Source organism: Phascolarctos cinereus, unplaced genomic scaffold (assembly GCF_003287225.1).
Source record: "Phascolarctos cinereus isolate Bilbo 61053 unplaced genomic scaffold, phaCin_HiC Scaffold_2;HRSCAF=192, whole genome shotgun sequence".
In the NCBI taxonomy this organism is placed as follows: Eukaryota; Metazoa; Chordata; class Mammalia; order Diprotodontia; family Phascolarctidae; genus Phascolarctos; species Phascolarctos cinereus.
The window spans coordinates 387209020-387235471 of NW_027555625.1; the positions used below are offsets into that span (position 1 = coordinate 387209020).

The window sequence follows — 26452 nt, forward strand, 5'->3', positions numbered from 1 at the left end:
AACAACTCATTTCTGTACCACTTCATATTTTACAAAGCACTTTTCCCAACAATCTATGAGATAAATAGTACGAGCATCATTATCCCCATTTTGCCAAGGAGGAAACTAAGGCTCAGTTGAGGTGAGAGGTAAGGTGACTGGACAACAGGCAATAGAGCTGGCTCTTCCATCTCAAAGAGAGTTCTTTCTACTATACTTTCATCATTTTGATCTTTACTTATAGCTATATAGATCTGCAGATATAGCTTCAGAAAGTATATGAGATTGAGTAAACCCAAGAAATATCTATTTAGATATCTTTATCTATATAGAGACTATGTAGATATGTAGATAATAATAATAACTTATAATAATAGTAGCTAACATTTATATAGTGCTTACAATGTGCCAAAAACTGTGCTAAGCGCTTTACAGTGGTCTCATTCGATCCTCACAACAACCCTGGGAGGATATGCTATTATTTATCCCCACTTTACATATGAGGAAACTGAGGCACAGGCTAAGTGGCCTGCCCAGGGTCACATAGCTAGTAAGTGTCTGAGGTCACATTTGAACTCATGTCTTCCTGACTCCAGGTCTGGCATTCTATCCACAGTGCCACCTAGCTGCCTGGTATATATCTACGTAGGAAATAAAAATAGGTCTCTTTCAGTATAAACATCAGTATATATGAAGTCAGACTTCGGTTTCAGGAAAAAAATATCAGTTATTTGAAAATACTTACAAGTTGAAAGACTGTTGAAGCTGGAAAGTTGCCTTAGAGTTCTATGTCCAGTTTTGGTTCCACATACTAAGAAAAGTGTTGACCAGCACATCCATAATGAGGTGACCCAAATGGTGAAAGAACTGGAGACCATGCCAAACAAGGACTGGCCTGGAGAAAAGATGATGTGTTAAGGGGGATGTGAGATTTATTTTCAACTATTTGGGGGACTGAATGGGAGGTAGTGGGTGAAAGTGGAAAAGCAGGAGATTTAGGCTTGATATAAGGAAAAGATTCCTTATCGTTATAGCTGTCCAAAAGTAGAATAGGCTGACCCAGTAAGTAGTGGTATTTCAGTGATGTTATTCCAAGGTTGGGAATTTGCCCCAATTTGTTGGGAATGTTGTAGGAAGGATTCCTGATCAAATAGATGGCCTCTGAAGTCCTTTCCGATTTCTGAGATTCTGTCGTTTTGTGAGTTCATTGAGTCATATGATCATAAGACTTAGAGCTGGAAGGAAACAGTAAAGTTTTCTAGTCCAAACCTCATTTTGCAGAGAAAGAAATGGAGGCCCAAAGAGGGAAAATAATTTGCTGAATTTCACACAGTACTAACATTTAGGTAGTGGCAGAAGTAGGCCTGAAACCCATTTTTTCCTGACTTAGCTGATGAAGGATGAGGGATAAGATAGATAACCTATAAAGCAGAGATAGCCCACAAAATAGGATGTCCTGCTTTATAGAGGAGACAAATGAAGCCCAAGAAGATTATGATTTGGCAAACTAAGTTAGAGATAAGACTGGAACTAGAAAGAAGTCTAACTCCTGGTCCAGCACTCCCTCCATATGCTTTTACTGCCTCCTTTTGGAAGAATCCTTTCTGTCATAGTTCTTTTTTTTTTTTTTCAGTAAATGTTAGTGTTGCTGTGTGAAGTCTTAGTAGCTAATTGGGTTTTAAAAGGACATTTAGGGGGACACAGATACTCCATGGGTGAGGATAGAATTGGAATTGCCACCAGATCATTTTGGTTAGGGCAGCTAGGTGGTGCAGTTAATAGAGCATCAGGCCTGGAGTCAAGAAGACTGATCTTCTTGAATTCAAATATGGCCTCAAAAACTTAACTAGCTATGTGACCCTGGGCAAGTCACTTAACACTGTTTGCCTTAGTTTCCTCATCTTTAAAATGAGCTGGAGAAAAAAATGGCAAATCACTCTGGTATCTTTGCCAATAAAACCCCAAAGGGGGTCACGAAGAGTCAGACATGACTAAACAACAACATCATTTTGGTTTGAGAATATATTTTTCGAGGGGGTGGTTCGGATGTCTCTAAGGTGGTGGTGGTGGTGGTGGTGATGATTTTTATGGGACTGCCTGTGCATTTCAGTTATATGTCATGTTGAGACCCATTTCCCCCCTGACAGGTCTCCTGTAATGGCCGGAGGACTATTTGCTGTGGATCGAAAGTGGTTCTGGGAGTTGGGAGGGTATGATCCTGGCCTGGAGATCTGGGGTGGAGAACAGTATGAAATCTCCTTTAAGGTGAGCAACTGTCTCTCAGAGTCCTTTTGTCCTTACAACCAACCAGCAGTCTGCTGCAGTGACCCGCTGGATAGATACGACTGAGTCTACCCAATCTCTAGCATGTATGACAGATGCCAGACTCCCTGGGGCCGACCAGCCCCAGTGCCCAGACAAGATTCCTTATTTCAGTATTCAAGGCCCTCCATTATCTGGCCCCGACCTACCTTTTAATTCAGTTCAATTCAACAAGCATTTATTATGGGCAAGGCACTGTGCTACGCACAATCTAATTGTATTTCTTGTTGTCCTTTTTCAAGCACTCGACTACTCTCTATCCCCTGAATACATCCTGTACTTCCCTTCCTGCACCCCTTTGTTCAGGCTGTTCCTTCTACCTGAAATGCCTTCCTTTCTCTCCCATTAGCTCCTCCCCCCATCTACACCCCCAACCAAAACCATGACATCCTAACCAACCTTCAAGACCTAGCTTAGACTCTACCTCTCCGGAAAGTTTCACCAGCTCTTCTCCCCAACTAAAGTCAAATTTGTATTATGTTGAACTGTGGCATCTTTTTTACCTGATTGTATCTGACTATACATTCCTTACCTTGAAAACAGAGATCATTTCTAAGGTATTTTTGTACGTCTTCCAGAACCAGACACAGTGCCTTACCCCAGTAAATACTTGGTAAATGTTGAAGGGAGGAAGGATGGCAGAATCAAGAAGCAAAAATGCACAGAATGTTTTGAGATTGATTCATGAGGAGTACGGGGTACAGTTTTGGTATCTTCTTGCTCTCTTGAGAATATCTGTCACCACTTTATAGACAGCAAGAGAGGACAGGCACCTTTCTTCACAGGAAGATGATGATGTGTTTTTAAAATATCAGAGCTGGAAGGGATCTTGAAGTGGTGGAGGGAACAGAATTCTGGTGCGAGTCAGGAAGACCTAAGTCAGAATCCTGCCTCGGAGATTCATGAGCTATGTGACTCTGGGCAAGTCCCTTAATTAATCTCAACTTCAGTTTCCTTATCTATATAATGTCAATAATAATAGCACCTACCTTCCAGTGTGGTTTTGAGAATTAAATGTGGTAACATATTCAAAGCACTTTGAAAACTTTTAAAGCACTACATAAATACTGATCCTGACTGTAAGCTTCCCGAGAACTAGACCTATTTATTGGTATCTCCAGGACCTAGCATAGTTCTGGTTCCAGTATATGACCTCATAAATAAAGCCATACAACATTAAAGCTGGAAGGGACCTTACTTTGATCGTTCTATGAATTGATTGGTATCGGTAGGTACTCCTTTCACAGGTGCTGATATCAGCTCATGCAAGGGAACTCATCCTCTACAATTTTGGTCTCTGTCCTTCCACAAATCCTACAAAGAGCATCTGTCCAACATGTTTGGCCTTTTCTGTATATCATGGGTTTAACCATATAAATTCTTTTAACTATATAAATTCTTTTGTGGACACCAGTGCTAGCCAATTCAGCGGAGATTTATTAAGCACTTACTGTGTACAGGCTGTGGCACTGTGTGTTGGAGATACAAAAACAAAAACCTAAGTCTCTGCTCTCAAGAAATTTACCTTCTCTTGGGACAAAACTTGAGCTGCTGGTCTCTTAGCTCTGGCTCTCACTGCCTCAGTCATAGCAATTACAAAATCCTTTAGTGTTTGCAGCATGCTTTGCCTACCATTGTATCATTAGATCCTGACAACAATCCTGTAAGGTAAGGACTACAGGTCCATTTTACACATGGAAAATTGGGGGTAAGAGAAGTTAATAGGCAATTAATAGATGCTGGTTGACTGACTGATTTGTTGGTTAATTGGTTGAGTTCTCCATAGTCACACAGCCAGTAAGTGTCAGGGATGAGATTTGAGCCAGCTTTCTCCTGACTTCAAGTTCAGCATCTTTTCATGTGGTCTACCAGCTGCCTCTACATGACCAGCCTAATTCATTTTCCATTCATACATTTCATAGGTAATGTCTTTTTTAAGCACTTTTTGAACATGATGTGCTATAGCCTACTCATTGCCACCATGTGTCTTTGCTTTCTGGATAACTTGCAATTCAGAGTCTTTTGAGACCATTGTGTTCTATCTTTTACAACCAAATAGAAGCACCGTGAGATTAGTGGTATGAAAAAAAAAATGGGCTTTAGTTTCAGGGTGCAGGTTGGAATCAATGAACACCCACTCTGTTCCTTCTATGAAGTTCTGGGTCCACCTCACTCTTCAGCTTCAGCAGCAGTCCAAGATATATGGCCTGATGGACTGCGCTTCCAACTTCATGTCATCTGGGCAAATCATCCACATGATTTTTCTTGTGTGGATTCCTAGGCCATTCTCATTTGAGTGGCCATGGATCTCATTGAAGAGGCCTTCTGGTATTCCAGGCTTCTGTGTCATCTGCAAACAGGAACATCTGCAGAGCCTCGTCATTCTTAGGCAATCCTCTTCCTATTTAGACTTAGCCTAGGACGTGCTTCATTACAATAATAGCACATGTCTTTGGTAAGTATGTCTCCCAGGTTTATGCCTCAGTTGATATTGATAATCAGAGGGATTATTAAACAAAGTTATCTCTTGGTTACCTTTATCAAGGAATCTTGTATAATTTTAACATAAGCATAAAGGATATCATTTTGGAGTAGATCTGTTAAGGCTGTGTTTTATGCTACCAAAAGTTGTTTCACAATAAACAAAAAAAATATTGAGGGATCCTATATCCTCTGCTCTTTTTAGTCAATGCAAAATCACCCACTGGGCAGCGAGGTGGTGCAGTGGATAGAGCGCCAGGTCTGGAATCAGGAAGACCTGCGTTCAAATCTGGCCTCGGACATTTACTAGCTGTGAAACCCTGGGCAAGTCCCTTGACCCTGTTTGTCTCAGTTTCCTCATCTTTAAAATGAGCTAGAGAAGAAAATGGCAAACTACTCCATTATCTTTGCTGAGAAAACCCCAAATGGAGTCACAAACAGTTGGACACAGCTAAAGTGATTCAACAACAAAAAAGTCAGCCATTGCAAAGAATCATCTGAAAATATCTGCCATCCCCCCACCTCACCCTCAAGAGCAGTGTTCAAGGTCCTTAATCTTATCTTTATTTTTGTATCCCCAGCATCTGTTATTTAGTAGACACTTATTAAACCTTTGTTAAATGAATGAATTTTCACCACAGATCCCTCCGATATGTTCGTAGACCATTCTCAGAAAGATTTTGTAGGGATGAAAAAGTAGGCATATGGATAATTACTGATGTCTTCTTGGTTGCCTTTTTTTTGTGATAATATTATTTCTCATCTTTTCATTTTTTTAGAATCTTTCTTTGGGAGATCTTGAAAATAATTCCCAGATTGCATTTAAAACTATGCTACCCCTCCTTTTGACAGAGAGGTGATAAACTAGAGGCACAAGAATGAGGCATGCATTTTAAGACACAGCCAGTATGTGAGTTTGTTTTGTTTGACTAGACTTATGTGTTGCAGTGTAGGTCTTTTATTTGGAATGGGGGGGTAGATTGGGAGGAGGCCAAAGGGTTCTAAAAAAAAAGACAGAAAAGAGCATCAATGATCCTTTAAAAATGCACCCAAAAGAGCAGAAGGAAATTCAAAGGAGACTTAGACAAGCAGGGCAGTGATAGTACCATCCTGTTAAATTTAATATATACTTTTTAAAAAGTTGTTTATAACAGAGAGTCATAGTTTCGTGTGCAGTCTTTTTTTTCTTTGTGTGTGGAAATGTTCTTATTAGGGTTTTTAAGTTCCCTTTTAAAAGAAAAACTCCAAATAAATAAAATACAGCTGTGCAACCTTAAACACAGATTTCCTCTCTATGTGTTTAGTCAGGTATACCTGTTCTTCACTTTATTTTCTTAACTACCATTTCTATTGCCTCAGCCCATCAGATACCCAGGTGCTACAGTCCAAATATACTAGGTGCACTGTCAAAAATGGTGAGAATAAGTTGCTATGAGAACTCAAGGCAGACCCCTATTTCATAACTTTTTGTTGTCCTTTCCAGGTTATTCAGATAACAAGCTCAAAATGATCTGACTTATTTAGGACTTAAGCTACACCATCACATATTCACTTCTTCTGCTGCTCCTTCTTAGCATTTATTAAGGTGATAATACTAATAATTTTATGTATCATCTTCTACCATAATGTTTTTCAAATGAACTTTTGTTCCAAACTGGTGCTGCCATTGGTTTTCATGTTTCTCCATTTGACAAGGAAACCAAGCATTTGCCAACTGCATTGGTTTCTGACATCTTTTGGTCTCCTGGTTGTGGTGATTGTTTTGTATATGTTCTCTGAGTTATGGTCATAATTAGAATAAGTGTCCTTACTTTTATGCATTTCCTATTTTTCTGAATCAACAATTTGTTTCAATAGGCCATTTTGGAGCTATCATAATTGCATACATTGTCTTCTCATCTTTATACTTTCTTTCAATTTGTTAATTTTGACCTTTGATCTAACAGTTTATTGATCTAACTATATGCAGACAGCTCATTCTGATAGGACTCCCACATTGACAAACAGTCTTCCCATCTGTTAAGATAGTCAGTTTCATTTTTCTGTAGTATTCTTTGGTACTCACAAAACCTTCTAATGGTCTTCATAAAAAAAAATATTTATAGTATGCTGGCATGACACTTCTGAATAATCTACAAGCCTTTGCCTTCTTTCCTTTCTCCTAAACCATATTTTCCAAAATATCTTTCACCATCTTATTTTATAGCCACCTTCAATTTAAAGCTACCAAATATTAAATTATGTACTGACTTAGTTTGGGGTAGGGATTAATTAACCTGGGGTCAATGAACTTGTTTATTTACTTTTAAAAAAACTTTATTTCAGTTTGATTAGTTTCCTTTGAAATCCTATTTATTTAATTTTATGCACATTTAAACATACATTTATTTAGAAACATTCTAAGAAGAGGTTCATAGGTTTTATCAGACTATTAAAGGGTTTCATAATACAAAAAAGGTTAATAAACCTTGTTATAGATGTTATTATCAAGTTCTTCATAGAACATTTCTATTTCTTCATCCTTTGCAACACATATTAGTGCATAAGCTACAATTACCTTTATGGTAATTCTCTTGCCTGTATTTACAAGCATCACAAGGTAAAATGATGAAGCATCCCGTGAAGTAATGTTTCCTGTTGCCATCAGGTAAAGATGAGACCAGCTCCAATAGGTCCTTCATTCAGCTTTCCAAGGATAACTTGTGAACCATCCTTATATATAGCTAAAACTCATGGTTATATTTATAGTAATATCATTGATATCATATCAATAATGTATTGATTCACTGAATGGATGAACTCAGTCTATAAGTTTCCCTTAAAAATTGAGTGTAATTCATTTTTTTCATTAATTTATCAACTACGTCAGACAGCTAGGTGACACAGTGGGTAGAGTGCCCAGGCCTGGAGTCAGGAAGACTCAATCTTCACGAGCTCAAATTTGGCCTCAGACACTCACTAGCTATGTGATCCTGGTCAGGGTAACCCTGTTTGCCTCAGTTCCTCATCCATAAAATGAGCTGGAGAAGGAAATGGCAAACCATTCCAGTATTTTGCCCCAAATTAGGATCACAAAGAGTTGAATACAACTGAAATGACTCAATAACAACAAATTAACTAAGTCACTGAGAAAAGATTCAATAACAACAAATCAGCTAAGTTACTGAGAAAAGATTCCATGCTTCAAGTACCAGTAGTTAAATTATTGTATGTAGGTAGATTAAAATCGCTCTATGTTTTCTTTCATACCATCCTACCATCTTCACTTTGAAACTGAGTAAAAATGGTGGCACACAAGACTGAGAGCCCTTTTGTATTTTTACCTGTTGCTAGAGCCACCAAGCCTAAGAATTTATCACCTAGGGATCAGCATGCTGCTGATGAATATCTTTGTACTTAGCTGTGCCAGTACTTGGACAGCAGATACAGTCTCTCTCCAGAATCATATTCAAAACTCTCCTATTTTGATAGAACCTGCCAGAGCTTGTGCTCCACTGGAATAGCCTTTGAGAACCAAGGATCATCTCCATGCCATGTTGAGAGATTAGAGTAGGATTTTAGGACCTTAAAATGTAATGCATAGAAGGTAAAAGCTGAGAAAGGTAAAAACCTTAGAACAGAAAACATACAAGGTTAAAGCTGGAAGGTAATTTAGAAAATGGAATTTGAATGTAAGAAGGTGATTTGTCCAGTGTCACAAAGCCTATTAATGATAGGGTAGAACCCAATATGTTGATAGAGGGTAGCATATCTCATACACGACCACTGCTTTTGATCTTGAAACTTGCAGTGCATACAGTCTTGGTATAGAGGCTGAAGTCCTGGGATTCTGATGAAATTTTGTATTACTCTTTGTTATATCCTCCTAGATTTTGAAATCACCCTTCATACTCATTGTTTAAACATTATTGATTAATCAGTTGAAGATTAACTGATTTCTATCTAAACCAATGTAGTAAAACTGGGTATGAGTCGCTGCATTTTGACCAATGCCCTTCAAGTCTTCCCATGCTGCGAATAAATTGAAAGGGATTTCTTCACCAAAGGAGTTGTCAAACTCTTAATGATTTCATTCTGGCTTTTAAAAGAGAGTTCTCTAATTACATTTGTCAAGTAATTATGGAGAAGCAAATGGTATTTTTCTCCACATTATTTACAAAAGACTTAATTGATGAAACCGTATTTTGTCTCTGCCATGTGATTTCTGTTTCCATTTGATCCAGTTAGCTTTTTTAGTTTAATGGAGAAATGAAATTATATCATGCCACTTCCTAGGCCTTCGTAGAACACTTTTCTTTCTCCTCTTTTTCTCTTTTCCCCTTCCTTTGAAACTGCACATTCCTGATGCCTTATGACAACACATCAGTGTGTCTTTTGTCTTTCCACTGTTCCAGCAGACACCTCTCTGGTCTGTGGGGGATGAGGCAGATTCATTCATCTCTCTACCACTCCTGTTCCAGGACAGAACTAGTCATTTATGGAGAGCAAAACTCACCCTGATTAATCTCTGCTTTAACCTCTTTTCTTTTTGGGGAGTAAGAATGGAGAATCCACCTGAAAGGTCCAGTGTATTTTCTGAAATTTAGATAGGGTCATATTCAGCAGAAAGCAAAGAATTGATCATTGATCCTTAAATTTCTAAAAGAGTGCCGTCTTGATGAGGGAGACTTAAAGATTAAGTTACTAAGATCATGAATTTTCAAGAGAGCCTTCAACCCTCTTTAGGAGAACTACCCCAGTGGCAATCAAAGAGCCCTCCCAGATTGGGAATAGGTAAGGAATGTTCTAGCTCTTGGTGTCTTTGCTTTGCTATTTAAAGCAGATACATTTACTTTACTCTTCTAGAACATCAAACACCAGTCACACCTCTTAGTTAACAGTGGCATAGCTGAAAAAGCATCTGACTAGGAATCAAAAGACCAAGGTTCCAGACCTGGCCTTTCCTCTTACTGCCTTTGAAACTTGTGACTAGAGTTAATTGCACTTTTTAAAGTTACTGCTTCCTTATCTATAAAATGTAGGCAGTAATATCTTACTCATGGGATTGTTTCAGGAATAAGAAAAGATGATGAGAACAATAATAGCTTACATTTACATAGCTCTTCACATTAGAAAACATGTGGAAGAAATGCGTGCTTTAGACATCGATTGAACTAAATAACTCGTGTGTCTATGGTACCTTATGGCTTATAATAACTCATAATAGCTCTGCAGGTAAGTAATGCAGTATTATTGTACCCATTTTACAGATAAGGAAATTGAAACTCAGAGAGGTGTAATGACTTAACCAGAGGAACACAGTAAGTGTAAGAGCCAGAACTCTGGTTTCAAATTCAGGGCTCATTCCACCATAGTAGGATGACACCTGAAGTCCCTTCCAGCTCTTGGTCAGTTACCTCCCCATTGGATTCAATTATGTTTTCTGTGTTCCCTAGCCACAGATAGTACCCTCTAAGCAACCAGCTGTCTTGCAAACGATTTCCCTTGAAACAAAAACTGAAACTTCCCTCTCTCTTCTCACTGAAGTAAGGTCTCTGTTGCTGTGGTATTCTGCCCTTCGGACCCTTGACAGGTGGCCTCAGAATCCTTAATGTTTCCCAGGTCTTCAAAGAGCAGCTCCAACAGCTCAAATTTCACTTTTGTGGGCTTGATCCCCCTTCAGACAAATCACACTGCACAGTTCCTCTTTCCTTGTTTGCTAAACTCTAGGATTCCAGCAGACTGAGAGCCACTAAGCTCATCAACAAGTGTATAATCACCAGGCATTATGACAGTTCTGTGTTCACTGCCCATCAATCACCCTAATGTTGTGGAAGGAGCACTGAACTGGGAACCAGAAGACCCAAAAGTTAGTCCCAGGCCTGCCACTGATTTACTGTTATCTTGGGCAAGTCAATTAGCTGAGTATCTTAAAATGTCAGAGCTAAAAGGGTTATTAGGATGTAGTAGAAATGTTGTTGGAACAGGAAAGTAGAGCCTGTCAGAGTGGGAAGAGACCCAAGTGCATAAAGCATAGAGATACTTCAACTGCCTGTATTAGAAGTGAAGAGACCAAAGCATGGAAAGAAAAAGTGACTTAACCAAGATCATGAGGTCAGATGGGATTGAGACAGGGCTCCTGACTCCCAGTTTTTTATTCTCCCCTCCTACACTGTACCTTCTCTCAAAGAAGGCTTCCTTTTATTGTTGTAAAAATCCTCCCTCCTCCCCCCGGCTCATTTTGACACTTGCCTAGCTGCTGCCTTCCCATTTTGATGTTTGTCAGATGCCATTCTTAGTCTGATGACCCCATTAGTCAAGAGGGCCTGCCCCTGGATGGATAAAGCTTATGGAGAATCCTGAAGGCCAAATGCCCAGCCAACTGCTATCCACTTCTGTTATGTCACATTGGTCTGAATTAAGTTGCACCCATTAGCTGGTTCCTCTTGGTAACTTTAGTTATCCAGTTCTTCACAAGCCACTGCCATCCTTGAACAAGTTTCGGACTCTGACCAATTAAACCATTTGCCCATTCATCCTGGTGGTGAGTTGCCAAAGCCACAAGCCATTGTGCTCCTAGAAGAGTATTTTTAAGTGGTAGGGGTTTATACACACACACACACACACACACACACACACACACACACACAGAGTTAAAACTGCAATAGCAACATTATAATTGAAATAAAGCTAGCTCTTTTTTTCCTTCTTTATAAATCCATTTTCCCTCACTGCTTTAATCTTAATCTAATCTCAAATTTCCTTTTTTTAAAATCCCATTTCCTCATCTGTAAAAGGAGAGTCAATAATACTTATTCTACCTCAGGCATATTGAGAGGAAAGAGCTTTGGAACCATGTAATACTATAGGAATGTACTCTGCTAACCTCTGAACTGTTTTTATATTTGGTTCCTGCTCACTGGTCATGTCCAGGTCAGCCAGGATGGGTTATATAAGATTTAAAGGCGGAGCCTTCAGCAGGCAAGAGGAACCATGTGTAGGGCTGGAGGAGGAGTGGAGCCAGTAGAGACAGCATAGAAACTGATGGCCTAAATGAGTGAGGAAATCCAAAGAGTATGGAATACTGTGTCTTCAAAAATAACAAATAGTAGGAGTTGGGATCATAGGCAAGTTTAGTACAGACAAAAGAATCAGGTTAACATAAATACTTCTTCCCCCTGGGTGACATGAATGGAATAGATGAGGAGGGAGCACTGCAGTGCTACACTCTTGACCAGAGCCAGACCAGAGGCCCCTTCTCATGACTTACTTTCCAAATCTGAGCATTTGAAATGAGCTTCCCATTTCTCTTCTGCTACCCACAGGGAGACACAAACAGGCTTCCTAGCTTTCCCAGGAAAGACAAAGATGAGACAGCATTTCCTGGACTCAGCCCCAGTTAGGAGTGTTGTACAGAAAGCACCCTGACTCACCAGAACAGATGGTTGGGGGAGGATTCCCAATGCTGTGGGCAAAGGGGTCTCTGGTTCACACCGTAAGCCAATCAACACTTCTTACTGATAACCTTCCTTGTGTGTAGCAAGCTGCTAGGTTAGATCATCAGGGCAGACTGGGAAGATGTTGATCTTTTTTAGGCTTTGCAAAAAGGAGAAAGTCCTTAGCCCATGAGAATCCTCACCAGCTTAATGTCTCTCCTCCTATCAATGCCTATGCATTCATACTTCCTCTGCCCTAGCATGTTTTGATAGCGTCTTCCCTGGTTGTGTTTTTTCTGGGCCTAGGCTGCTTCGTCATGGAGAGATGGTGAGGATGGGAAGGAAGATGGAAGGTGGGAGGGATGGTGACATATCACTGATGAATCTTTAAAATTATCCAATGCACCAGGAGCCAGGGGAACTAATATCAAGCCAGGAGCAACATGTTCACTAATTGACATCTTTTTCCAAGCTGTGTGCCCTCTGAAAGAATACCCCTTTATTGATCTGTATTGATCTGACCCTTTTTGTTTCTTAAAGGGGTAAGGTTGTCAACCAGTGGGGCCAACAAAGAGAGCCATATACTACTACAAGAGGAGTATTATAGCCTTTTCACTCAAGTAAGTTTCTTAAGTGCCAGCATCCAAGAGGCAAGCTACATTCCCACAGCCATGTGTAGACTGAAGCCCTCCCTTCCCCCTATCCCTTGTAGTCCTTCAGTAGGCCATGACCCCACAGAGGTCGGGGGAAAGTTGAGCCATGGAAGAAGACAAAGGAACAGGGTCATAGAACACTATGTCAGGATAGAAGACAATACACCTCCTCCTCCAGTAAAACTGCATACAGCAGTGGTCCATCAACAGTCTCTCCTCACCCCAATACCTTTCTACTCAACTAAATTTCTTATTGCAGCTCTTCTAACACACCCTTCATCTTGGATGTAATTGTACATGGAAGAAATACCTTTAAGTCCTCAGGTATCCATTTGAAAGGTCTATAGTGAATTCTTCCATCATGAAAATGCACAAGACTGAGACTAGAGCAAGATGTTGTCTCTTATAGAGACTGGAAGTGAAGACCATATCCCTGGAAGTGTCCGTGTTTGCCTCATTTGAGAGGGCCAAGCATTTCATCAGCCTAAGCCAGATGGCTAGACTTGATGCCAACAACTGCAAAAGGACCATCTGCATGGGAAAATACATTTCCCTCACCCCCTTTCACACATGTCCTTTCCAGACCTTGCCATCCCGCGCGGCAGCACAGGTGTTGAGGAGAAGCCCAGCTGCAGAAGAGTTGCGTGGACTCTGTCACTAAGCATCGTCTCACAGGCTAACTCTGGGAACCTTCCCCGAAGAGTGTGAGTGAGTGTGTGGTTGTGTTTATTCTTGGACGCACATGCCCCGGCAGCTGTCCAGCCATTTGGAAAGTTGCCTGCCAAGAACAGGGGAGGCATTCTGCTAATTGCTCTTCAAACAGCAGTTGGGATGACTGCAGATTCTGCAAAGGTGTTGACCCAGGGAAACATCTAAGGATAAATCAATAATTTTCTCTCCTACCTTTCTGGGAGTTAAGGGTCAGATAGCATGAAAGCTGAGCCCAAAGCAGGGCAGAGACAGAGCAGGGTCCAAAAAGGGATGCCTTCCTTCTCCCCTGATTTCAACAACCAGTTGTCATCAGCTGAAGCAGAATTAGAGCACTTGCTTGTCCTGGAGCCAAAAGCATCCTGGTTTTTTTCCTCTACATTTTGTCTCTGAGAATCAATACAACTGGGTGTGTTCTAAGGGGAAAAGAATAATGAAGTAGGAATCAGAGTTTTACTCGATGAGATCTGGATTAGTCTGTCACCTGCACCCCTGAAGGAAGTGCTCACACGCATCCCAGATCCACTGAAATACTGTACTGTGTTATTAACATTTTGCAGTTATCTTTGTGGTCAGAAATTATTTGAATAAAATTTTTTTGAAGTGCTGAGTAATTGCATGCTGAAGGAGGTAGGAAGAGGGGTTCGTTTAGCTGTTTTTGAAGGAGAAGCCCTTTATCTCTTTCCAGTCATGAGACCTGTGGGAAGAGGCCATTCCACATTAAGGTCCTCAGTTCACACATCTGTAGAATGAAGGGTTCGGATCAGGTGATCCCTAAGGTTGCTTTCAACTCTTAAGTGCTTTTCTCTGCTGAAAGATAATTTAGTGGTATCGGTGTTATTATTGCTCCTTTATGGACTACCATATTTTCATGAGAATGTCTATTAGCTCTTGATAAGAAGCCCTTCACTTTAGACAAATTCAGCTGGAAAGTACCCTTAAGGGAAATTGAAACTGGATTTTTTTCCAAGAATTAATGTAACTTCCAATTCTAGCCTTTCTCACCAATCTGACTAGTGATATTTACTTCACTTAATGGTTCCTGAGGGAATCAGCTCTTTCACTAACTCCCTAAGTGACCGCAGGCATGGCACTTCCTTTTTTTCACCCTAAGTTTACTCTTCTGATAGATGAGAGGATTGGACCAGATGATCTATAAGATCCCGACAGTCTTATGTTCTAAGCCTCCTTCTAGCACTGACATTCAATAATTCTAAGACGATGCAAAAATTTCCCCTGCCCCCAAGCAGAAAAGGAGTTGGCAAAAGAATTAGCTTAATTTATGAGGAACCTTTACTTTGTTCCAGCCTTCCTCACCTCTTGGGCAATTCCCAATCTAAATGGAGCCAAGTTACCAATTGATTCACTCCACAGAAAGGCCGTCATAGATGTTGAGTGGAGGAACCAAATTCAGCTGCATTAGGATGATCCTGTGAGTGCCTTATGGCCCAGAAGTGAAAGGATGTCAAGGAATTTGGCTATGAGCTCTGCTACAGGTGTTAGCAGGAAGAGAGTTAAGAAATGACCTTTGGGTTACATCTGCCTTGACGATATAACCTTGGCTAATATTTGTCTCCCTAGCAAAGTAGTTAGCATTCCAGGTGCTGAGCACTTAGGAATCGCCTTCTGTGTGGAGGAAGTTGTTGAGTAAGGTCATTGTAGAGGGAGCAGCAGCCATTCAACTTAGCTGTCATGAATACACCCTTCGAAACCCTCTCAGCAGTTCCACCCCTCAGGATCCCAGTAGTCCTAGATAGAGCAGGTTACATTAAAGCCAGAACAGCTACCAGGTCCAGGTGACCCAGGTCATTAAGAATGCTTATAACCAGAGCAATCCCCCTAAAAGGAAAGTCTTGTGTTCTAGTTTCGCTGCTAAATAGCTGTGTGACCTTGATGAAGTTTCTCTTCACTGACAGGATTAGACTACTTGATTTCTGAGGTCCTCTCCAGTTTTAACACTGTGCTCTAAGGTAATGGATCGCAGCCTGAGGGCTTCAACATTTTTGTCAAGAGTCTGCAAATCAATATACAAAACCATAAATAACTAAATAATCTTTCTGAAGACTGAACTGGTTTGTCTCACATATGTACTGAAAATAGTAGCACTTTTTTTTCCAAATATAGTATAGATACTATAGTGATTAATAAAATGCAGATTCATTACAAGTGTTACCGAATTTATAGTAGCTTTCTGACGTGTATTTTCTCAGTGGATATTTAATAGCACAGCTACTATCATGTAATACAACTACTATCAAGTGCTATCTCGAATTTTTTTTTCTATGTTACGAAAAGATCTTCATGCTAAAAAAGGTTAGGAACCGTTATTCAAAGTCCCCTGTCAACGATGACATTCCTTGTCCTAAGGTACTTTCCAAGTCTCACAATTCATTACAGTAACAGATGGTAATGATGGCTGTTGTTTCTGTGCTGCTTCATAGCTTCCAAACGATTTCATATGGATTATCTCCTTGATCTTCACAGAAATCTTGTGAGGCAAACGTGACAGTTATTATTATTCCCATTTTACAGATGTAGAAAGTAGAGGTTAGAAAAGTCAAGTGACTTTTCTAAGGTTACATTAAGTGGCTCAGGCAAAAATTGGAAACCCAAAGGAAAACAGGAGCAGAAATGGAAGAGAACTTTTCATAATTAACCAGCAAACTGCTCAGTGAAGCAAATCAATTTTCACAGTCTTTTGCACATAGTAAATGCTTGATACATACTTGTTGAACTGAATGGAGTAGAATTGCCATTCTTGCCAACCCTTTAGAAGGTTTAAGTGCTTTGGACTTGTTTGGCATGCTAGTTTAATCAACCAGAAGCTGTTAATTTTATTGGCCCGTAAGAGACTTTACAAACTCTAGTTTGACGAAAGTGGCTGGCTCTTCCTACTCTTTATTTCCTCCCCAGCCATGAAGTCACAGGGCACACCAGTAAATTGCAGTAATAGTATCTGTTGGACAAAAGCATTGTGTCTACATGAATCACTTGAGCAAAGGAAAAGTTGTTGTTATAGGATATTGGCTCCAGATCAGTTCTCCTACTTTGAAAATAAGACTTCTTGGCTTGATTTTGACAGTCATCTAGCAATAAGAAGCGATCATCCTGAGGCCGGGGTTCTCCTGACTCTCTTCACTCTCTACCCTTCCCCTCCCCTAGCCCACTCTCCAAGCTGGGAGCAATGGAATCAGGAATGAGTGATGCCACTTATTCAAATCCATTCGTTTCCCTAGGGGTTGGATTTGATTTCCTCTAAGGTCTCTTTCCTAGCGTAAACCTAGAATTGTACATTTTCACACTATCCCTTCTCCCATCTCGAGCTTGGCCCCGGAGCCGCCTCCATCCCACCCTCCCCATGCCTGGAAAACTGTCAGGTCTTACCTTCACCTCCTGGAGTCCCTGACCTCCCTGTTGTTCATCCTTCATTCCAGAAAAGCCAGTGACATCAGGAGGGTGAGGTATTCACTTGCAACTAAATTGCAAAGCTGTGCAAAGTCGTCAGCCTCACTCTCTCCTCCAGAGTTTTTCGGAGTCCAGTGGCAAGACGTAGAGGGAAATTTAACTTAATTACCACCTTCTGCAGAAGGCTGGGTCGGGGCGGGGAGGGGAGCTCCTAATGCCTTCCTCTCCAATATTCTTTTGTATTTGATTTTTGAGGCTTGTATATACTTACCTATATTTGTTGTCTCCCCGGTTACAATAAAAGCTCAATAATGGCAGAAACTGTTTCCGTTTTGTCTTTCTATCAGCATAGCGTCTGACACAGAGGATGCTTAATAAATACTAGTTGATTTGATTTGTTGAGTCAAGTTCACTAGCATATAAATTGCAGCCTATACTTCTTGAAAATCACAACTTTTTTTTCTTTCTTTCTTCAGACCTGCCTCATTTTCCTCTTCACCAAGATCCTTCAAAAATCATTGAAAATTGCTCAGCAGTCATATCTGCCATTTTTTTTCCAGCACTTTGGGATATAGTTCATTCAAGCCTGGTGACTTGAAGTCATGGAGGGCAATTGGGTTCTTCTCATCTTGGATTTAAACTCCCTATTAACCATTTTTGTTCTGCCCTTTCCCATCTAAGGACTGCTCTCTTTGGCAAAGAAAATGGTAGCAAAATAAGAATTAGGTGGTTCTGACCTCTGACTCTCATCCATTTTCATCACCCTGAACAGTCCTTTCCCTTCTTTGATCTTCCTTTTCCCTGCATGTCAATATTTCAGTGGATCTGCAAGGCAATCATTGTCTAGTAGTGCAGAAAGTCAATCCGTCTATCTATCAGTCAATCAATAAACATTTAGTAAACCATCCACATTTTCTCATTCTATGCTTCTCTTGCCTGTGTCCTCCAAAAATCAATCACAGGGGCTCCAGACAAGGCACTCTGTAGGAGCCTTCTTCTAAGCCTTTTTAACATGCTTTGGTTACCAGTGGGGCACTTGAATTTTCTGTCTCATCCCTTTACTATATAACCAACCTGCCTCCTTTTCCAGTCATCATTTTCTAGATGAAATCCTTTATCCCATTTCCTGCTGCAGCCTATTTATGCCCACCATATGACTCTCCTAGCCTTTCAGGTCACCCACAAAATTGGTTCTTCAGAGATTGTAATGTCCCATGATTAGTAGCTGTGCAATATCAGAAGAAAAATAATGGTGTTAAAAACATAGGTTTGTGTTTCTGGGGTACCTGACGATTGTTGAAAACACTGTAGAAATTCCCAAATACATTCTGGGTCCAGCTCATTCTTCATCTGCAGTGTCTATCCTAAATATGCATACTAATGGTTTAATCCAATGGGCTATCCATCCAATAGGCTATCATAGTGTGGGCAACAAGCATCCTTCATCCACTCATTTCTGCTTGTTCAGGGTGTTAGGCTAACTTCTTATAAATGGTCCAGATTCTAAGGAAGTTCTATAGTATTTTGGAGTCTGAGGCAATAAACAAAATGTCATCCAGAAACTGGTGCAACTGGGGACTTCAGCCTCATAGGGAATCCCTCTTTCATTTCATTTTCATCACTCTGCACTAGATAGCCTTCATGATAGTGATAAATGCCTTTAGCAAGCATATGTCCCTGTTTTATGCCTCACCTGATCTTGATTTTCTTAGGATTGTTGAACAAAGTTATCTTTGCTGTTGTATCAAAGAATTTCTTACTAATATATGCCTGGCAGACACTTTTTTGGAGGAAATACTTGAAAGCCACATTTTATTCCACTGAATCAAATGGAATTTTGAAATCATAAACGAAACAGGATCCTGTATATCTCTATACCTTGTATTCAGTTGCATGAATGTGAAATTTTGATCTACTTTAGAGAAAATTTTGAAAGCACGTCTATGTCCTTTTCATATTTTTTCAAGGATAAGCTTAATAAATGTGCACAACATTTTCATAAAGAATTTATGGAGGTAAGGTAGCTAGGTGGCACAGTGGTTAGAGCACTGGCCCAGGAGTCATCAGGACTTGAGTTCAAATGTGACCTCAGATACTTACAAGCTGTGTGACCCTGGGCAAGTCACTTAACCCCAATTAAATTAAAAAATTAAAATTAAATTAATTAAATTAAATTAAAATTTTATAATTAAATTAAAAATTTATGGAGGTGACATAGTAAACTTATGCATCAGTACTTATTGATATCCTTTTGATCACCTTTTTTCAGTATACTATCCTTGATTTTCAGTTAACTTAGGGAAGTGTGCAGAGAAAGAAAACCTGCCAGAGAGGTTCATGGTTTGGCCTCTGTTCAGAAAACATTAGATCTGCAGAGCTGGAAGGAGAACCTAGGAGGCCTCTTCCAAGCAGTGGATTGCTGTGGCTCCCTGAATGTTGCTGTCTGAATTTCAACATAAAAATCTAGACTAGTGCTGCTTCTGTAGGAAAACTTGTAGACTTCTAAGCCACACCAAGCTCTGGGAAAGATTTAAAAAATGAACTGGTAATTGGGAATGTCATCCAAGGATTCATATTTTCCATCTCTCCTTTCTCTTCCCTTCTCTCCTTTCCCTCTTCTCTCCCTCATAGGTGTGGATGTGTGGAGGCCGAATGGAGGACATTCCCTGCTCCAGAGTGGGTCACATCTACAGGAAATATATCCCCTACAAGATCCCCACAGGAGTCAGCCTGGCCCGGGTAAGACATTGGCTTTGCCAAGAGAAGCCCAGGGTAGGAGGGGGCAAATCTCTGAATTTTACATTTTATTCTGAACTTACCAAAAACCAAAACGAAATAAAATGAGCATTTCCATATCCATGATAGAAAGGATGAGGATTATACATGGAACCATGAGTTTCTGTTTTGTAGAGCCTACTTTCTTAAGAATTCTTTCAGGTCTGAGCTTAGCCCAAACTTGGGTTAGCTGGAGAAGGCTCACCTCAAGATTTTCTTCAGATCTTAAATCTCCCTACAAATGCTCACAGCGGTTGGACCAAGTTTGATGACAGAACTCAAATCCAAAGGGAACTGGACAGGCTAGACTTTAGGGCAAAATCTATTAAGATGACAGTTCATAGAGGCCAATGTAAAGCCCTGTAGTTGACTTCAAAGAACCAATTTCACAAGTACAATTTAAAAAGGCATGACTGAGCAACAGTTTGTATGAAAAGATCTGGGGATTTTCACAGACTGCAGATTCAGTAAGAGTCAGCAATATGACATGGCCGCCAGAAAGGCTGATTCAGCCTGAGATGCTATTCAGAGAAGCATAGGATCTAGATCTTGGGGAATGATGAACTCTCTCCTGGCCAGATCATATCTGAAGCCATGGATTCTATTCGGGGGGCCACATTTCAGAAAGCTGAAGTGTCCAGTGGAGAGGGATCAGTTTGGTCAGGGGGACTGAAAGGGCTCTCCATAAGGGGTACTTAGCATAGAGAAGAGAAAACTTAGTAGGGACGTGATGGCCGTCTTCAAGTATTTGAAGGGCTAACACATAGAAGAGGGATTTCCTACTTGAACCAGAGGTAACTCAAGGTGGCTCCTTCCCCCGGGTTCCTAAAAAAACAAATGGAAGATGAACATAGCCAGATGACCCCTTATCTGAGATATTTCTAAAAGTATTCTTGTCCAGTTAACAGTTTGATCTAGGTGACCCCTTAGATCCCTTCCGGTTCTCTGGTTCCATGATTCTGCAAAATCACATCCCTTTTCTGGGCCCCAGTTTCCTCCTCTGTAAAATGAGGGGATTGGACTAATCCCTAAGGCTCCTTTCAGCTCTAGATACTATGGCCTATGGACATCAAAAGCAGACTTGAAGGGTAAGGAGTTTAAACTCATTCAGTCAGAGCAGAACAAGCAAGAGGTGTAAAAGTGTTCATTTTACTGTCTTGTTGCACTTGAGTGATGGGGAGTCTGAAGGCCTTGTGGTATTTATAAATACACACTGAGCTCCTAGCCTGGGAGTCAAAAACTCCTGGATTTTATAACCTCCGCACAACATATGAATAAACTCCCTAAGAATCAGAGCTCTCCTAAAATGGAATGGGCTGCCTGAGGACATAGTAAGTTCCCCTTTTCTGAAAGTTTTCAAACATAAATTGGTTGGACAAGAATAATAATAATAATAACAACAACTAATATTTATATAAAGCATTCTAAGGTTTGCAAAGCACTTTACAATATTTTCATTTTATCCTCAACAACACTGGAAGGTAAGTGCTATCCCCATTTTACAGATGAGGAAACTGAGGCAGACAGGTAACCTCAGACTTCACTGAAGTTAACTAAAGCCCAGGGTCACAGCTAATAAGTGTCTGAGGCTAGATTTGACCTCAGGTCTAACTGACTACAAGTCTAGCACTCTATCCACTGTGCCATCCAGCTGCATCTACTTGTCAGGGATGTTGTAAAGAGGATTCTTGCCCAGATAGGTTAAACTAGGTGATCTCTGAGATACTCACAACCTGAACGTGTGTGTGGGTGGGTGCGTGCGTGCGTGCATGCGTGTAAAAGCCTTGAAATGTGAGTTGTTATTAATGAAAGACCCCATGGTGTAGTGGGAAGAGAAGAGCCCTGGAGTGGGAGTCAGAAGACATAGCTATCATTCCAGTGCCAGCTACCAAGGGTCAGGTCATCAACCACAGGCAAGTAAGTCATTGCCATTGTCCTCACCTGTAAAATGGAGATAATACTTGTACCTATCTCACACGATTGCCAAGGGAAGTGCTTTATAAAGAGCTATGGAAATGGGAGCTGTTCAGTTGTTCATTATTCTCCCTGAGTGGCCCAGGGACCAGATGCCTGCTTGCTTTACCAAGAGGGGAGGCTCCAGGCGACTTCCCCCTAAAGAAGAACTGCCGCCTGGCTGGCTGAGTGCCACGCTGGAGGGAGGACCCTTGTAAGGGTCCATTCTAACTGCCTACCAGGCATAAGATAAAATCCCAGGGTCACTAGAGTGAGGGTCTCCCACCTGTCATCTAGCTCCCTGCTGTGGAGATGGTTTGGTCAACTTCAGGTTGCCACTATTCTCCCCAGTGCCTTTCTATCCGATAGAAACACTTCAGCGCCCTCTAGTGACGTAAGATCATAGTGACCGCACCAGCCGCTGAAGAATCAGTTTGATTCATTCACCAGCCGAGGCCAACTGAGATTTTAGACTGGAACACCCAATTCACAAGGGATCTGAAGAGGCCACTTAGTCTCTCCCCATGTTCTCAGACAGCACTCCCTTGGAGAGCATTCCAATTCAGTTTGCCTCATCTACCATTTATTCAGTGCTACCCATAGGGAGGCTATTGGGCATACCAAGAGAACTACAACAGACACTGTCTACAAGGAACCTACCATCTAAGTTGCAGGGAGGTGAATTTCTGCTTATAGGAAGGGAAAACTTGCCCAGTACAGCCGTCCACAGGTGAAATGAGCTTCCCCCAGAGAGCAATGGGCTCTTCACTTCGGGAAGGTCTTTAAGTACAGGCTGGATAACCACTTCTCCAGGATGTGGTCCAAGGGATTCCTGGTCAACTACAGGTTGGACCAGCTGTCTGCCAATATCCCTTGAGAGTCTAAAAATTAGGGCAAGGCCCAAGCGTATGGATTTCAGAAGAAATCTGGGAAGTGAGAGATCACTTTCACCTGAAGGAAGAATGGAACTTTCATGGAAGAGATGGATTGGGAAGGAAGCAAGAAGCTTCAACCAAGGGTGACAGTTTAGGGGCCATCCATTTAAAGCAGATAAAGCCCACTTTTTAAAGGAGATCTTACCACCTCTGTCAGTTCCCTTGTTTAACAACACTCACTGCTAATTCTCTTGTAGAATCAGAGGATGTGAGCACTGGAAAAGGCCTCAGTAGATAGACTTGCCAGATTTCAGACTCAGGTGTTGGAAGATGTAGTCCAACTCTTCCTTAAACAGGAAATCCCTATACGACATGTCAACAAGTGGTCCTCCAGCCTCTGACTAGAGACCCCCACAGATGGGCTATCCGCAGCCTCTTCAGGGAGCCCACTCCAGTTTGGGACAGCTCTAGGCTTTAGCGAGTTTTTCTTTTCGTTGAAATCTACATTCCCTCGACTTCTATCCGCTGTTCTTAGTTCTTTCTAGGATCACCTGTCTTCCAAATGACGTCCGAGTCTCTCATCATTTCTTCTCTTCTCCAGGCTAACTATCCTCCAGTGCCCTGAAATGAAATTTAGGCCAGTTTCCCCCTAGTTTTACCCACCCTGGACTAGCATATAACTTTCAAGTTTAAACCTGGCTGGCTATTTATGATATGCCCCATGAACTCTTTTCGACAGGCTGTAGCTGTCCTCGTTGTGTTAAGTCTTGCAAAACCTCATGGATCCAGGAGGCTGACTTCCTGCTGACTTAATGATGGCATCTTAGCTGTGCTTGCTTGCTTAATGGGAGCCTAGAATTTTTTAAATGTTTATTCTAATCAAGAGGCTTACAGGTTATCTTTCCCCTCCCCCCACCCAACGCTGTGTCAGAATTTTCTGAGTGGTTCTTAAGATTTAAAACACCAAGAAAATGGGAGAGTGGAATCCCATTTTAGTAGGAGGTAGAACAGTGTGGTGGAAGAAGTAGAGATAGTTCTCTGCACATAATAGCCACTAACCAAATATTTAATGAACTGCTGAATTGAATTGGCTTGAGTTCTAGTCCCAGCTCTGCCACTAAAGAACCATTGTGACTTTGGGCAAATCACTTTCTCTCTGAGGGATTCTGTTTTCTCTATAAAGTTAGGAAATCAGGTGTTCTCCAGTGTCTCTTTAAGCTCTGACATCCTACACTGTATATTTTAAAGTCCCCCCTCAGTTCTAAGCTGCTGTGACTCTGATTTTGGTCTGTTTGTCCTTGATGTCCCCCAGCCTCCCAGTTCTGAAATCCTTTTTATTTCCTCAGTTATCTCCTTTCTCCCTCTCCCCTTAACTCCCTCCTGTTATTCCTTCCCTCATCTCTTTCCCCCCCTCCCTCCTCTCTTTTATTATCTGTCTCTCTCGTGATCTGCCTCAGGTGCTCACTGCCCTCATTTGCTCTCCCTTTTATATGCATTCCAAACTACCTTGGCTCATATCCTTCTTTCACACTAACAAACTGTTGGGGAGTTTTTTTTAAAGAGATCATAGCCCTAAGATAAAAGGATAATGGTCCAACAGTGAAATTTTAGGAATTAGCTAGAATGTGGGAAAGAATACTTTAAGACCTTTTCAGCACCCCTGAAGTAACAGCCCTGAAGTAGTTGGATATTAATAAATAATCATTCATCTTTCCTACAGCACCCTATGACTTACAATGTGCTTTCCTCACAACACCCATAGAAATAGGTAGTTCAAGTATTATCTCATTTCTCACATGAGCAGGCAGAGGCTTAGAAAGGTGAAATGATTTCTACAAGATCAAACAGCTGTTACTGGGGTGGAAGCTCAGATCTTCCTCCTCCCAGGCCAGTGCTCTTTCTGTGCTGCTTCTCAGAATAAGGTTTACTCTTGTGATCTCCCCATGGATTCTGCAAAATGAGAATGTCTACATAGGCCAGCTCCATCTTGGCTCCACCAAGAGCCTAACTTTCTCTTCCTTCTATCTCTTCTCCCAGAATCTGAAGCGAGTGGCAGAGGTGTGGATGGATGAATATGCAGAATACATTTACCAGCGCCTTCCAGAGTACCGCCATCTCTCCACAGGGGATGTCTCCGCCCAAAAGGATCTCCGAAACCACCTAAACTGCAAAAGCTTCAAGTGGTTCATGACTGAAATTGCCTGGGACCTGCCCAGGTTTTATCCTCCAGTGGAGCCCCCAGCAGCAGCCTGGGGAGAGGTGGGTTTTGAGGAGTGAAGGAGGAAGAAGAGAGTGTTTCTTCTGTTTCTTATTTCGTTGAGAACCCAAAGCCGGAAGGAAAGATTCTTCCCTCCCACCTCCATCCCTGCTACTTAGCTACCTATATTAGAGATAGGGCCACTGAGACCCAAATAAGTGGAGAACAAGAGCTAACAGGTAGTAAGGAAGTTGTCAAAGGAGGAGTCAATCTGCCTAATTTAATTTGGTCATATAACTTACCAGTCTTACTCTTGGTGGAGATTCCCATACTCGAGGCAAAGCAGTGATCTAGGCCTAATCCTGGCCATGTGACCTGCAGCAACTGACCTCATTTTTCTGGGCCTCACTTTCTCCAATCTGTAAAATGGCGCTACTACCAACTGCCTTTTCCTTTCCTCCTAAGGATTTTCTGGGAAGAAACTGAGATGATTAGATGTAAATATTGTATGTAAATGTTGTAGAAATAAAATACAGTTGTAAGCTTCTTGAGGGCAGGGGCTTTGTCTTATACTTTTCCACATATTGGACACAATGCTGGATACATAGGCACTAAGTAAATAAATAAAATCATAGGACGTTGGATCTCAAAAGGTCCTTAGAACATAGCACAGTTATCCCCTTCCACTTTGTGGGGGTTAGGGGCACAGTACCCCCTCAATCTGGAAAATCCTTGGAAAATTTTTTGGCCCTCCCTTCATACCAGAGAAGAAGTCCGAATTTTTTCTTCTTCTTTTATGGGGTGTTTATAGTACCCTATTATAAAATTTGGGTATATTTATGGTATTAAAAGATAAAATATGTTGATATTATACAATATCACACATGTATTTTATGCCTGTCTGAGTTTCTGAACTTTTTCTATGTCCCATTTAATTTCTTATGCCAACCTGCAATATATTGAAAACCTTAATGGGGAAAGTCGCAATGTGGAAGGGATAACTGTACAAAGAATTTCAGGGTTAGAAGAAATTTCATAACAGAAAAAAGAATGTTAGATCTAGAAAGGAGCTTAGAAATCATGTATTTCCCTCTGGGTGATTAGATCATTGCTAACCACTTGATTTTGAAAAGGAGGACACTGAGGCCCAGAGAGGTTGTGACTTGTCCCAGGCCCTATATCCTTCTAGGAGCAGATGTCCCACTCTTTCGACTATAACATGATGCCTCAGGGCAGGGGCTCTTCATCTTTTTGTGTCTTGAATTCCTTTGGCAATCTGGTGAAATTTATGGAACGCTTCTCAGAATAATGGGGACTTCTTAAAATTCATAATTGAAGGAAATACTAAATTTTGGTTAGAAGTTAGGGAAAATGAAGGTGTGATTTTTTTTTTCCCATCCAAGTTCCCTTGATATCTATCCACAGACCCCAGATTAAGAGTCCCTGCCTTAGGGAGAATGATGAGATGATTCCTTAGACTCTCTCATTTCCCTCTGTAGAGCTGTCTGTTCAATGGCTAAGTAAATAGTTTCTTTGACTCTAGTTTAATTGCGTTTCCTTTAATAAGAGGTAGACGGTGCCATAAGGTTAACTTAAACTTTAAGGTCACCAACTTGAAGTGTAACCATATTAATGGTCCCCCTTACTCCTACCAGTCCTTGGAGTTCCTGTCATCACATTCCATTTTTT

General features: G+C 41.0%; 1 protein-coding gene across 2 annotated transcripts in view; it reads left to right on the forward strand.

Moving 5' to 3' along the window:
- GALNT10 (polypeptide N-acetylgalactosaminyltransferase 10) overlaps positions 1–26452 on the forward strand; it is a 178385-nt gene that overhangs the window by 147285 nt on the left and 4648 nt on the right. For both annotated transcript variants that reach the window (XM_020978370.2, XM_020978371.2), the window contains 3 exons: positions 2127–2244; positions 19595–19702; positions 24604–24825. In XM_020978370.2, coding sequence (XP_020834029.1) covers positions 2127–2244; positions 19595–19702; positions 24604–24825 — 448 coding nt within the window. The remainder of the gene's footprint in view (positions 1–2126; positions 2245–19594; positions 19703–24603; positions 24826–26452) is intronic.